This window comes from Dromiciops gliroides, chromosome 1 (assembly GCF_019393635.1).
Source record: "Dromiciops gliroides isolate mDroGli1 chromosome 1, mDroGli1.pri, whole genome shotgun sequence".
Lineage (NCBI taxonomy): Eukaryota > Metazoa > Chordata > Mammalia > Microbiotheria > Microbiotheriidae > Dromiciops > Dromiciops gliroides.
The window spans coordinates 8,261,618-8,276,471 of NC_057861.1; the positions used below are offsets into that span (position 1 = coordinate 8,261,618).

The window sequence follows — 14,854 nt, forward strand, 5'->3', positions numbered from 1 at the left end:
ACCCAGAGTATAATGACATATAAATAATAAATGAATGTAAATAGCTGATTATATTAGACATTGTTACATAATCTTCTTTTAGACATTATTACATAATCTTCTTTTAGCAAGTAGACCACATCATCTTATACAATAGAGTTACTGTCCCAAATCAAGGGGATGTTCTGACCTGATGTAATCCACCTTTGATTACGTGAACCAATTAGATTTGATTGATGTATAATGACCATCCTTTTATCAAAACGGATTAAAAACCTGGACAAGTAGCCATGCACTCTCTTTGGAACCACAAGAAGCTAAGGAGTTGCTTGGTCAGTCCTTTACCATCAAAAACTGATAAATGGAGTCAAGGACCCAAAAGATCTTAAAAGTCTGGAACCTTGAGCCAAATTGAACTAGGATCAGATTTTTAGAGTCCTGAATTTGGGTTCAAGAAGGGTCTTGGATCATTGTATTGTTGAGAATAGTTGTCATTCACAGTTCCTTATCAAACTATATTGCTGTCTCTGTGCATAATGTTCCCCTGGTTCTGCTCTCTTCACTATATATCAGTTCATATAAGGCTTTCCAGACCTTTCTGAAATCATCCTGCTTGTCATTTCTTATAGCACAATAATATTCCATCCCCATCATATAGCACAGTTTGTTTAGCCATTCCCTAATTGATGGGTTTTCCTTTAATTTCCAACTCTTTGCCACCACAAAAAGAGCTGCTAGAAATATCTTTGTACAAATAAGTCTTTTTCTCTTTTTTGGAATATCTTTGGGAAATAAACCTAGTAGTGGTATTGCTGGATCAAAGGGCATGCACAGTTCTCTAGCCCTTTGGGCATAGTTTCAAATTGTTTAAGATTTTCTTATTCAGGAAGGAGTATCTGTTGTCACTTGGTGAAGACTGGAACGACCACATCAGGTGTTATGAGAAACATTTTTTTTGTTTTTTTTGTGGTACGGTGAAGATTAAATGACAACTAGTAAGTGTCAAGTGTCTGAGGCTGAATTTGAACTCAGGTCCTCCTGAATCCAGGGCCGGTGCCCTATCTACTGCACCACCTAGCTGCCCTGAAAATAATTATTAATAATGAGTTTATTGGGGGAACCCAGTTTTAGCCCTTTCTTTCCCCCTCCTGAAATTCTTGAGGAAGTTTTTATCTTGTTTAGAGCCAGCCCAAGGGTACTATAGAGATAGAGATTGATTCTTTTGTTTAGCTAAGAGAATTGATGGGATTAAGCCCCACCTAAAGACCACTTCACCCTTTGCTTCATTTTAATTGGGGCCACCCTTAAGTTACGTCAACCAATGAAATTGAATGATGCTAACCAGTTAGCTTTGATCAATGTATAATGACCCGCCTCTATCAAAGAGGATAAAAACCTTGGGCTCAGCATTCTTGGCTTCCTGGACCCATTCCCTTTTCTCAGAATGCCAGCTCTTGGTGCACATTCTCCTCTTAGGACAGTGTAGGTAACACACAGGCCTTCTGAACTCTCCTTGGGGCCATGTGCGATCTCTTCTGTTAAATGCCACTTGGTCAATGTTTTACTAATATATAATATTAATAATAGATGTTTACTGCCAAAACAGGCTTAATAGCTACATAAGTAGCAAATAATCTGAAAAATACAGTTTGTTGTTGAGGGGGTTCTTTGGTTGTTGTACTGGGTGACTCTGAGTTCCCTCCTGCCGCAGAAGGTCCGGGATTCTGAGCTGGAGCAGCTTGTTCAGGTGGGAAACTGGCAGCAGGAGCTGGAAGGGAGCTTAGGGGATCCCCTCTTTCCAACCTCTCATCTTACAGGTCGGGAGATGGACCCAAAGTGGGAAAAGGCTTGGCTGGCATCATGTAGGACTAGCAGTAGTAGGTATCTCCCAGGGCCTGCCTCTCCCAACACCACCACATACAGTGCAGAGGTAGAGCCAGGCAGAAATGTAAGTCAGAGTGGGTGGCCTCCTCTTGCCGGTATTCAAGGGCCTGAGGCCCCACCAAGATGGGAAGGACCTTCAGTAAATGAGAAATACAAAAGATAGGTAAACTGAGGGAGAGAGCAGGAAGCAGTTGTTTGATGAGGTGTTTCCTTCATTAGTGGCCACCGCTGCCCACAGTGACTTAGATTTTTCAGTTTTCTAATGGTGCTGATTTTGGTGTCTCTGTGACCTCACTGACTCTGCCTTTGATCTTTCAGAACCACCCATGAATTCCTGTTTGGGGCCCTTGCTGAGCTCGTGGACAATGCCAGGTTTGTATCCTTTGGGCTTATCTGTCCCGTTTGGATGGGAGGCTTCTGTGTTGTGGATGTGTTTTTGTTAACTCACTGACCTTTGCCCTCCAAAGCAAGGTGAGTGGGAGTTCTATTTTTTGTTATACTTTCAAGTAGAGTTATTTGTTCACTTAACCATATAGATATGTTGATTAAAAGCCAAACATTTGTCCACCAGCACTGATAACTCTAATGGCTGCAGAAGATCTTAGGCCAATGGATAGAATTAGAGTTGATGGTAGAAATTCAAGTCCTGATCAGTGTTTGCTAATGGTTTTCCCCTTGAAGCTGATGAGGGCTGGAATTAGGATTGATTGTCCCAAAAGAATTCTAGGACTTGGTGACTCAGTTTCCCAAGTTTTATTGCAATACTCTGGGTGACCACAGGGAAAGAACCAGAAAAGTGGAAAGATATCTCTCGAATAAGGAAAGGAAAGACAGTTATATTTAGCATGGATAAATTGATTATCAATCTCATTATAATAATCTCCACCTTAGGGAGGTACAGGGGAGGGATTATTCTAATTTGGAGTTCCTGGGGTCCTAAACCAATGCCCAAGGCCGGTACCTTTTCCTGTGGAGGTGTGATTTGGGGATTACACGTCATAAGGTGAATCTGAGGACAAATTTGGCCTTTTCTGCGCATGTCTCTTTCTGATTCCCATGGCTAGTTTCAGAACATCTTCATTTATCATTTATTTCTAGTCTGAATTTCTATAGCCTGTCATTTTATTTAAGGTCTTCACGGCCTAGCTCCCTCTGTTCCCGTTTTGGGTACTGATTACAGTGGGTAAGAGAACGTAGCATCCTGACTTGTAAGTTATCCATTAACTGAGGTCTGAATCCCTTTTAGAGCTAATATCTGAATTAGAACTTGGATCTTAGGTTTTTCTGTTAACCCCTTTTTGCCTCCTACATCAGTAGTTATAACAAAAAAATTTTCATCAGCTAAAATCTTCAAGGAGATGTGAGGGCCAGTGAGGCTTTGACCTGAAGAAAACATCCTTTCCTTCTAATTCTCATTGAAAAAAGTGTTCACAATGTATGAATCCTTTTTCTGCCCTAGTAAGTAGAGTAGGCTAAATATTCATGGCTTTTTCTTTTAGGGTCTTTTGCAGGGCCTTCATTTCTTTTAGGGTCTTTTGCTTGGGCACTTGGGGGTTGAGCTGGTGACAAAATAATCACCTTTGGTGTGGAGGGTCTCCCATGACTCTGCTTTTCTAGGCCTTACAGCTAACTACTGCTGCCCTCTGGTTGTTCAGTGCCCTTACATTGGTTTGGGATACTCAGTAGAGAAGACCTGGCTTAACAGCAAGTTCATGTGGAAAACACATGCAGGTCTCTTGATCACCAGCTCAGTAGTGATCAGATCTAACTCGGCTCCTGATACATCATGGGGGAATCATACAGCCTGAGCTTTCTGGGATTGTTCTCTTCTGATTTCCAGAAAATAACATGTGCATTTACCAGGTATCTACCAAAGGAATGTCTGTTGTCAGACTCTGGTCCCAATTGTCAGCTCCAGAAATATTTTATCTCCTTTATTCCCCCTGTCTCCCAACCATGCCTCTTATTCCCTTTTTGAAATTTGTGGTGAGGGAGCAGCTAGGTGGCACAGTGGATAGAGCCCCGGCCCTGGATTCAGGAGGACCTGAGTTCAAATCTGGCCTCAGACACTTAACACTTACTAGCTGTGTGACCCTGGGCAAGTCACTTAAACCCTCATTGCCCTGCCAAAAAAAAGAAAGAAAAAAAAGAAATTTGTGGTGGATGAAGGCATTGTTGAGCAGGTTAAACATTCCCTGGAGAAACTGACCATTCTCCTTCCTCCTTCCTGTAAAATATCAAAAAACAGTTTGGTGGCCTGCTCTTTGTATTAACTTTGATCCTAACTTGAGGAATTAGAGTTTATGTTAATGCATGCTACACCTGGGCATCCCTTAGAGGGTATTACCACCACCACCATCCCCTACCCCCCCAAGAAAATCAGACTAATTTAGATTTCTTATCTCTCTTCTCTCACTTCTTAACCCTCTGCTAGCTGGCTTCTAGCCCCATCACAGATTGTACTGCTTTCTCCGCATTTATCAGTGTTCTAGTTATCTAGTCCTGTGCCTTCTTCCAACTCCTCATCTTTTGGTGCTTTTGACCTTCTTGAGCACTCCCTCTTCCAGTTAATTTCTCTTTTTTAAGATTTTTATGTCACTCTGCTCTATTGGTTCTCTGCCAGTATATCTGCCTAAATACTTCTCATCTCCTTTTCATATTCTTTCCCCTAACTGTGACTATCCCATAATGCTCTGTCTTTCATCTCTGTCTTGGTGATCTCATCACCCACACACTCATTTATCACTTCTCTTCAGTATCTGTAGATCCAGCCCTGAGCTCCCACTCAGTCCCACTGCCTGTTAGACATCTCCATCTGGATGTCCTTTATGTAGGAATCAGTCTCAAAACTTCCCATGACTAACAAAGCTGCTTCATGCCAACCATACTTCATCCATTCTAGGATTTTTAAGGGTGAAATTGGAAGGAAGGAAGTGAACAGTATGCAAAAAAAATCAAAGCTTTCTGTGACAGACCTTCATCAAGGACAGTGGAGCCACCACCTTTCATCTCAATATTGTAGTGTCCTGCATGAAGAATCATAAAGACGAGAGAGTGGGTGGATTGAACAGTGGATACAAGGGATGTGACAGGAGTTGGGGGTACTTGGGTACCAGCTCCCAAGAAAGCTGAAAGGGAGAAAACTTGTGGACTTGATTGCTGCAATAAGGCAGTTTAAAACCAACAACATTAACCCCTGGGGCTTCACTGCAGAATTATCTTAAGTTGTCTTGAGGATGCACCCAGGACCTCCTTTGGTGGTGCTTTGTGTTTCTATGCTTCAATCATTTCTCAGCCTTCATCCTCATGAGGGAAAAACAAGTCAAGTGAAACCTGTCAACCCAACCAGCAGCCACTGACAATGTTTCCCTCACCTCCATTGAGAGAAGAGGGAAGGTGCGTTTCATCATCTGTCCAAGCTCAGCCAGTTCAGTTATCAGTCAGTCTTCATAAAGGTGTGAGAAGGGAGCAAGAATCTATCAAGAGCCATATGCTACAGCTCACCTCAGCTCCACAGTCATATGATGGGCCAAACATGAAGAGATGCCTTGATTATCCCACTGTGCTCATTGTTGTAGTGCAAAAGAAAAGATTCCATAGAGCACAGGTCCTTAAACTTTAAGGACATTGGCCACCTGGCGAAGCCCACGGGTGTCTTATCTTCTCAGAATCATGTCTTAAAATTCATAAAGCATAGAATTTTAAAAGGAAGTGAGTTACAGTGAAACGCTTATCAAAAGATAAGAAAAAAAGCTTCATAGACCTCAGGTTAAGAACTGAGGCAGTATAGCAAAAGATGCCCTATGAAACTTTCTTCCATCAAGATGTCTCCTCTGTATACGTCCATCTTGGAAGATTCTCTGAAAGATAGAGAAGAAATGACTTTATTGCTCATATCAAATGAGTTCTAAAAGCCAGAGGTGTTTGCCACTGTTGTGAGGGAGGCTTAGGTCATACGCCAAATGGAAGAGATTCCAGGTGGCCTCATTTACAGGCAAACATGTTGGCTACATTGGTTCAATTTCATTAAAAACCTACTGTGTGCTAGGCACTGCCCTGACAGAGCTTAGAGTCTAATGGGAAAAGATAAACATAAAACAAAGCTGAAAATTGGGGTGTAAGGAGCCACTGAGGATACCTACAACATGGTCCCTGTAGCAGAAACCATGTAGAACTGCTGATGGAAAATAGAGTCCCCTTTGTAAAGGGAGGCTCACCCTCCAGGCCTCCAATCAAATGGGAGTGAGAATGGGATAAGTGCAAAAAACTGAGTCCATCTAGGTGGTGATGAGCTCAAGCCCTAGAATGTTGCCAAGCCTTCTCAGTGAGATACACAAGTCAAAATACTTCGACCTAAGTATCTGCATAGGAAAAACCAAGTGGATAAAGAATGATCATTGTCCAGACTGCCACTGGATTGTACGGATATCTTGGCTGACATTGCAGATGGACAAAGGGCTAGGTTTAGCTATGAATAGGAACAGCTGGGTGGTGTAATGGATAGAGCACAGAACCTGGAAATGGGAAGACCTGAGTTCAAATCCAACCTCAGACATTTGCTGGTTGTGTAACCCAGGCAAGTCACTTTATCCTGCTTTCCCCAGTTTCCTCATCTGTAAAATGAGCTAGAGAAGGAAATGGCAAAAGCGTTCCAGTATCTCTGCCAAGGAAAACTCCAAATAGGGTCACAAAGAATTGGACACAACTGAACGACCAAAGGAGGAAGAGCTAGGGTGCCTCTGCAGTGCCCTCACTGACCCCAGACGGCAACATTCCCGTGTTTTGACACCTCGTGACTGGGCCATTGTCTACCCACAGCCTCCATGGAATTAGTATTGAAAGTCATCAGAGGTGGAGAAGAGCAGGGTGGGCATGAGAAGGCAATAGCCAATGAAGAATCGCCCAGCAGGAGTCTAAAGCAGAGAAATGGCCAAGGAAGGGAGGTGGGCTGGCCTGGCAGAAATGAAGACTCCGTGAAAGACAGCCCTTGTGCTCGTTGGGGTCCCTGCAGTGTCAGGAAGTTCAGAAGGCTCATGAGAGTGGGATATTGATGGGTAGATATATGTGAGATTTAAAATTGGATATTAGATCATAAATCTCCCCTACTTAACTTTTCCCTAATTTATCTCCCAGACTAGTAAATGGAAGAAGCTTCTGGTTTTCTAGATAAAGCCTTTATTGTATGATAGTCACAAGGTGATGTTGATTAGAAGGATAGGAAAATAGAAATACAATACAAATCGTCTTAAATCTAGGCTTAGTCTATATTCCTTATAAAAACTCATCAAACCGAAAAGGCCACCTTTGGAGAGAGAGAGAGACCGTCTGTGCCGCGCCGTCAGGAGTCCCGCCAAGCAGGCAAAAGGCCTACCCTCGTTCTCTCCACCCCGGAAGTCAAAAACCCGGCAGGCAGTCTGACATGCGCAGCAGGCGGACTGTACCCGGCAGGCAGTCTGACATGTGCAGCAGGCGGACTGTTCATCTCCTCCCCAAAAGGGTGGTCCTTGAAAAACTGGTGTCTTTCAGTTATCCTAACCGACTGTTAAAAACTTTCATATTTTACCACATTTCCCCCCTTTGCTTCCTCAAGAAACGGAATGTTTCCTTGATGGAACAGTAAAAAGAATATAATAACTTTTGCTGACTAATAATATGCGAACAACAATACAGAAAAGGAAGAGAGGAAAGTTTTGTTCAGAGGGGCGATTTTTTTTCTTTCCTCATGTGAGTCAAAGACATAATTTGCAAGTTCCTTAATTCTATCTACTGTGAGATTTCTCCAGTCTGGACATTGTTTCAGAAAGTGCCACCATTTTTACTGACTCGAAATATGGCTTTGGCATATGCCACTTTATTGGTATGATTTGGCGTCTTTCAGTTATCCTAACCGACTGTTAAAAACTTTCATATTTTACCACATTTAGCTGGTGTCTCGAAGGAGGGGTGGGCATGGATGGACTACACTCTGCTCACTTGTACGTTGGTGCATTCATGTCATCTACACTCGTGGTTACAGCTTCCTTTGGACAGTCGGCTTCACCTCTTCCAGCCCTTCCTCAAGCCTCTCATGACTCACTCCCCCTCTCCCCTCCCACCACTCCCTTAGCTGAGAACCTCATTTTACTAGAAGAAATTGAAGCCATTTACTGTGAACTCCCCCTCTGCTCCTCGTCTCCCGTCCCCCAGATGCCTTCCTCTGGTGAGAGTGAGCCCATTCCATCCTGTCTTCCTTATCAGGTTCCCCTTCTGTCCTTCCCACTCACTTGCTTGTCTCCAGTTCTTCCCTGTCTCCTCTCCTGGCTGCTTCTCTTTCACAAGCATCCTGCCTCCTTCAGGAGATAGATTGAACCTGGAGACCCCACACCTCCTTGGCACTCCCGCTGCGCGCCCCACACCCCCCAGTTGGTGGGCTGGAGGGTACAGCAATGAACTCCTCAAACCTCCCGTTAGAGGGGGCTCAGAATTTTCCAGGGAACTTTGTTTCCCTCTAGCAGTTCAGCTTGGTGATTGGTGATTGGCTCTACAGATGGACTGGGTATCTTTTGGTGCCCCTTCCCCTTTCCAACTTCCTTTTGTGTCTTATCTTCCCCCTTTAGTTTGTAAGCTCCTGGAGGGCAGGGACTGACTTCCTGTTTTGTATTTATATCCCAGCACTATTTCTCACTTCCCACATCCAATCTGTTGTCAAAACCTGCCATTTTACCTTTGTAACGTCTCTCACATACACCCCTTTTTCCTGATACTGCCCTCACCCTGGTGCAGACCCTCATTTCCTCACCTGGACTATTGCAATTGCCTGCTGGTGACTGAGCCTGCCTTAAGTCCCTCCCCACTCCAGCTCATCCTCCATTCAGCCTCTCAAGTGATTTTCCTAAAGTGCAGGTCTGCCCATGTCACTCCCCCACCCCTCCTCACCATCAGTGGCTCTCTATCCCTCCAAGACTGAATATAAAGTCCTGTTGACATTCACAATCCTTCATTAGCGCTTCTTCCCCTTCTGGTTTTCTTATAGCCCTCCACCTCCCCTCCATGCGCTCTTGGTCCAGTGACGCTGGCCTCCTGGTTATTCCTGAGTAAAGACACTCATCTGTCACCTCTAGTGATTTCTACTGACTGTCCCCTATGCCTGAAAAACTCCCTCCTCATCACTTCCTGTCTTTCCTGGCTCCCTTCAAGTCCCTCGTCCAGGAAGCTTTTCCCAGCCCCTCTTAATTCTAGTGCCTTGCCTCTGTTGAGTAGTTCCTATATATGCTCTCTATGGCTGGTCGGCTCATAGTTGTTTGCATGTTGTCTTATATGGTCTGTTTGGGTCCAACCTGTGGTCCAGCTTCCCGAGCTCATATTGGTCTTACCAGCTTCAGTGGGACACATGGTACCTTGGCCCTGACCTAGTGAGGCCATCTTGGTTCTCTGCAGGTATGAAGGAGAGCAGCCACATGTGTCTCCTTCCATTGGACTGTGAGCTCCTCAAGGGTAGAGACTCTTGTACCTTTCTTTGTTTCCAGTGCTTAGCACAATGCCTGGCACATAGTAGGTGCTCAATGAGTGTTTGTTGACTAGACTAGATGGTATCTGAGGTATTTTCCAGCCATGATCTTATGATAATGAGAGTTGAAAAGGACCTTGGAGAATTGGTCCAGCCTCCCATCCCATATGCTGGGCCCAGCATATGGTTATCCAGCCTGGGCCTTTGGGCCAGATGGAAGGTGCTCAGCACCTCACAGAGCCATTCTCTATGGGGTTGGTTCTGAGCCAACTCATCCGCAGTAACAAGCGGGCGCTCTCTGCCTGCACGTGACTTGTGCTATTGAGATGATTCTCAGTGAGCCAGGTATTTGGACCTAGTGATCCGGGCATCCTGAAAGCTCTTCTTAAGGGAGGCCTCCCTCCTAGGATGTGGTCTGCAGGTCCCTCTGCATCCTGTTACAAACGCCCCAAGCTGAAGGCTGCAGAGGTGGCCACACTGAAGCTTGCCTTGCTCCATACGTTTCCGTCATTGTTCCCTGTGATGGGAGCTGTCTCATACCATGGACTTTGGTTCATTAAAAAAACAACCCAATACCTGAGTGGGATCAGTTCCCCCCTTACCCCCCATGTTTCCTCCATCTTGGATTTCTGAAGCTGATTTTTTTTTTTAAAACTGAGATGACTTAATGAGCCATTTCTTAGTCTTCCCCTGTATGCTGGAGGTGTTGGAGGTTACTGACCTGTCTGGTCCTCTCAGCTCTAAAATGGGATTTTATCCTACAAAGAGGGCCAGTTTGAGCCAGGATCCCACCGTGATCCTGGTGACTGAAATCTGTGACTAAGCTCCAGCTTGAAAGGCTGTTAAGTGGATAACTATCCTTGGAGAGACGTCTGCTTTTCAGGATCAGGAAAATGAGATGAGCCCTTGTGACCATACTGAGTGCTGTGCACTCTCCATTTGGCCTGCTTTTCCATTGAACCATGGCAACAGAGTTCTCCACTAAGCCAGGGGAAAGCATCAGAGTGGGGAGAAAAAGTGTGGTGGACCTGCTGCCTGCCTCGGGGCCAGTCACTTTGGCCTGGGCTTTGGAACCTCCCCTTGAGGGCCCTTCTAGGTCTGACTTCTGTTCCTCTGGCCAGCTTCTTGATGACAAGCTCAGTGGGTCTGATAATACGTCATGCTTTCTAGTTTACAAAAACAACTAAAAATGTAAAAGACTCCTAGATGAATCATTGCGTGATATGTAGAGAAAGCTTTTCTTAATCCTTTTGCAAATGTTTCTGCTGTGTCCCATTGTCTCATCCCACAACCAGCCCCAGATACCCCATACATATAAAGGCGAGTCAGGAGTAAGACTTTGGCTGTGTGTGTGTGTGTGTGTGTGTGTGTGTGTGTGTGTGTGTGTGTGTGTGTGTGTGTGAGAGAGAGAGAGAGAGAGAGAGAGAGAGAGAGAGAGAGATCGCTCTTTGGAAGTCCCCCACTAGAGTCAGGGTCAGCAACATTTATTAAGCGCCTGCTCTGGAAATGCTTTGAGGAGGTGTGAGTTGTAGAATGCTGAGTCCAGGAGGTCAGCTGGGTGGAAACCATGGAACAGACTGAAAACCGGGCTGAGGGGGGCCTGCTTCCTGGTGCTCCTACTTGAGGTACTGATACTCTCTCTCTTTTCCTTTCAGAGATGCCGATGCCACCAGAATAGATATTTATGTAGGTAAGTCAGACCTTCAGTCTTCCAGGACCCATTTCTTCGGCGTCATTGCCAGGCCTAAAAAAGAAGAGGGTAGGAAAAGGAGCAGTTAGCTTGACTTCCTATTGCCTGTCTGAAGGCTGGCTGCTCGGGTTCCAGCTGAGCCCTGCCACTTACTCTGTGTGTGACTGTGGGCAAGTCCCTTGACCTCCTCAGCTGGCCTTGATGGAAAGGGGCACCCTCTTCACCTTCTGGGCTTCCTTCATCCTACTTTCTGCTGGAGACCTTTGTGGTCTGCATTCTTTCTCCAGACTGGGTTTTCTTTCTGGGAGCTCACTTCAGCCCAGGAGTCATTCATTGGGAAGTACACTCTGCCTCCCCACCCCCCATTGCATGGTTTCTCCCAGGAGCATCCCGTGAGGGTGCCCAGGCTAGCCCTGAGTGCGCACTTTCTCTACCACTGTCCTGTGCCAGCTACTGCTTCTGCTTCCCTCAGCTTCTTTTTCTGTGTTGTCTTCCCTTGATGGGATATGAGCTCTCTGACTTTGTTTCTGCTTGTATTTGTATTCCCAGCACTTAGCACAATGTCCAGAACAAAAGAGGAGCCTGATACGGCTCCCCCAGCCCCCTGCCTACCTCCTTGGAGTGCCTTCCCTTTGAGGTTACCTCCCAGTCACATGGCATATAGCTTGTATATGCAGTTATTTCTAGGTAGTCTCTCCCTTTAGAATGTAAGTTCCCTGAGGGCCAGGGACTGTGATTTTGCCTGTGTATCCCAGGGCCTAGCACAGTACTTGGTACATAGTAAGAAATTAATAAACACTTATTGATTGATATAAATGTAATGGAATATTATTGTGTCATAATAAAGAACAAATATGACAGATTCAGAGAAACCTAGGAAGACTTCAGGCTAAAGAGTAAACATCATGTGTTAGTCTGGAGGTCTTCATGCAACCTTGGCTGGAGAGGTTGTCTAGCTCCCTGTTTGTGGGAGTTGGGGGTGGCACTGGGGGCTGCACCAAATGCCCTCTGTGGTCCCTTTCACCTCTGAGTCTGTGACAAGTCTGTGACACCAAAGTCAGGGCCTTTCACTTGTGCCACGTTACCAGGTCTTGATAGGGCCTGGATAGATATTGAATTCAGTAATTCAATGAACATTTATGAAGCACCTCCTATATGCCAAACAGGCCTTGTGCTAAATTCTAGAGATACAGCGGCTCCAAAGACAGTCTCTGCCCTCAAGGAGATTCCAATCTATTGGGGGAAGACAGCATACAAAAGGAAGTGGAAAAGGGGAGAGGAACCAGAGAGTACCTAGGGCAAGGGCATGGGGTTCATGCTGTTCGATGGGAGCAAAACCCAAGCAGAGCCACTGATGGAAGATGGAGACTGGTACCTACTGAAGCAAATGAGCAGACCCAGAACCATTTATACCATGCTAATGTGAAGAATTCTGAGAGAACTTGGAACTTGATTAATGGAAGCATTGAACAGGGAACATGTCAGAAGGATAAGGAGGAAGCAGCTCTCATAACTTGGCCTACACAAGGTGTTGAGTGAGGCATGTGTTTTCCACATGGCCAACATAAGTTACAAGGGAGATACTCTTGGAGAGAAAGGGTGGAGTGGAAAGTTAAGGGTTTAGAACAGTTTGAAACGAGTCATTTCTTCACATACTATGCCCTCTTTCTTTTTTCCCATCCTCCAATCCCCAGAAACAAATCCTTTCTTCCATTAGATCATAGATTTTGAGTTTGAAGGGACTTCAGAGTTCGCATTTGCCAAATGAGACACTAAAGCCAAGAGAGGTTGACTTGTCCATGTTGGCCCAGACAATAACCGTCAGAGCCAGGATTCAGCCAGGTTATTGGACCCCACATTCCACTGGAGCTCAGGTGCAACCAGAGCAGCTGCTCTTGTGATTGTACCCAGTAGTACATGTGACCTTGTGTTCCTTTGCCAAGAGGAAGGGGGCATGCACCATCATCTGTCTTCTAGGAGAATTCTTGATTCTTGTGTTAACACAGCCTTCATGAGGTCCTTCTTTTAATGCTAGACATGGAGAGCGCTGAATAACACTGGGGAAAAATGAAATTGGCTGTGTTTCAATGGAATAGAACATGGACAAGGTGCTAATGCAGAAGTCGATTAGAATTGATCATGTGTGTGGAATGTCAAAACAAAGGTCATGCTGTCAATTTAGAAGAAAAGCTTGGGATGAGGAGTAGGTGTGAATAACCTAATTGACATTTCCATTCAAATGTCCTCTTGATGCTGAAAATTGGGAAATAGAAAAAGGCAGAGATATTGACCTTGACAATGACAATTAAGAGGACAAAAGAACCCAGAAGCTGGCAAATGATAGACATAGCTGAAATAGAGAGCACATAAAGGCAATATTGATTTAGCATACAATTACCCCTTCCACCTCGAGGGGGTTTAGGGGCACGATGTCCCTACAATCTGGAAAATCCACCTAAAATTTTTGGCCCTCCCTTCATACCAAAGAAGTCTGAATTTTTTTTTTCTTTTATGGAATGTGTACAGTTTGGGTTAATATTTGGTCATAGGCTCTGTGTCATCTGGTCTTTGAAAGTCATCTGCAGCTTTCACAAAACTCCCCCAAATTCCCATTTAGTTTCTTATGTTGACCTGAGATATATTGAAACTGCTGTGGGGAAAGTTTTGAGGTGGAAGGAGCAACTGTACAGGCTCATAAGACACTGAGGGAGATTCCAAGAAGTGTTGCTTTATCAAACTGTCAAATGCTGTGGAAGCAGAAACAGGGGTAGAGAAAGGGTGATGTGAGACCCAACTGAGTCCCATCACCCCAAGATTGGAGTTTTCATGGGCGGGTCAGATGTGTTGATGTGATTAGGGGGATAGGCCATCTCAGGCCTTGGAGAAATAGTCATGGGGAATTGGAGCTGGAACAGACCAAGCACACGTAGAAGCCATCAGTCTGGGAGGCATGGAGGTCACTTTGCAGGGTGGCTCAGTTGGGTAAGGAGCCAAAAGATTGGAAGAAATCACATCTGGATCATACGCAGAAGGCACTGACAGTAACCACAGCCTGCATCCTTTTCTTTATGGAATCAGGGGGTAATGATCTCAATAGCATTTTGAGGGTATCCTTAATGAAAATGTAAGGGAATAGGCAGGCTCTTACTAACACTTCTTTACCATGAAGTTTTATTTTTATGACCAAAATGTGCAGAAAATGCAACAACCCTACTCCACGTGATTGTTGGTGACCAAAATTAAACTTAAATTAAAAAAGATGTTTGCCATGATAGAGCCTTAAAGTGTTCCACCAAGGAATCTTGGCCTATGTTGGGGCATGATTCCTTAATAAATGGAATTGCCGTTAACGGTTCAATTTTCTGTGATTAATCGCAACTGAGGAAAAAAGAGAAAAATGTCTGTCGACCTTTGCATGGAGGCTACCTTGCACCAGGTCCAAGAAGAAGAGGGCTTCTCTCTAGAATCAACACAGCCTGTTTTGATTCTTATGTTTGTGGGCGACAGTGTCCTCGTTAGATCAGTGCCCTCAGCACTGCCTCACTGGGATCCAGAATTATTTCAGAAGTAGTCTAGGGCAGCTAGGTGGCACAGTGGATAAAGCACGGCCCTGGATTCAGGAGGACCTGAGTTCAGGTCCAGCCTCAGACACTTGATACTTACTAGCTGTGTGACCCTGGGCAAGTCACTTAACCCCAAATGCCTCACCCCCCAAAAAAAGTAATTAGTCTTAACAATCCATGGGAGAAAAATTAAATGTGTGAAAAGTATCTCTTGTCCAGATTAACAAGCAGTAGGATGACCAGAGTGGGTTG

The 14,854-nt window shown here is 44.9% G+C and overlaps 1 protein-coding gene across 1 annotated transcript in view; it reads left to right on the top strand.

Annotated features, from left to right (window-relative positions):
- Positions 1-14,854, top strand: part of MORC2 (MORC family CW-type zinc finger 2) — a 62,472-nt gene that overhangs the window by 13,024 nt on the left and 34,594 nt on the right. The window contains exons 2-3 of the mRNA XM_043972165.1: positions 2,182-2,235; positions 11,005-11,039. Of these exons, the coding sequence (XP_043828100.1) occupies positions 2,182-2,235; positions 11,005-11,039 (89 nt within the window). The remainder of the gene's footprint in view (positions 1-2,181; positions 2,236-11,004; positions 11,040-14,854) is intronic.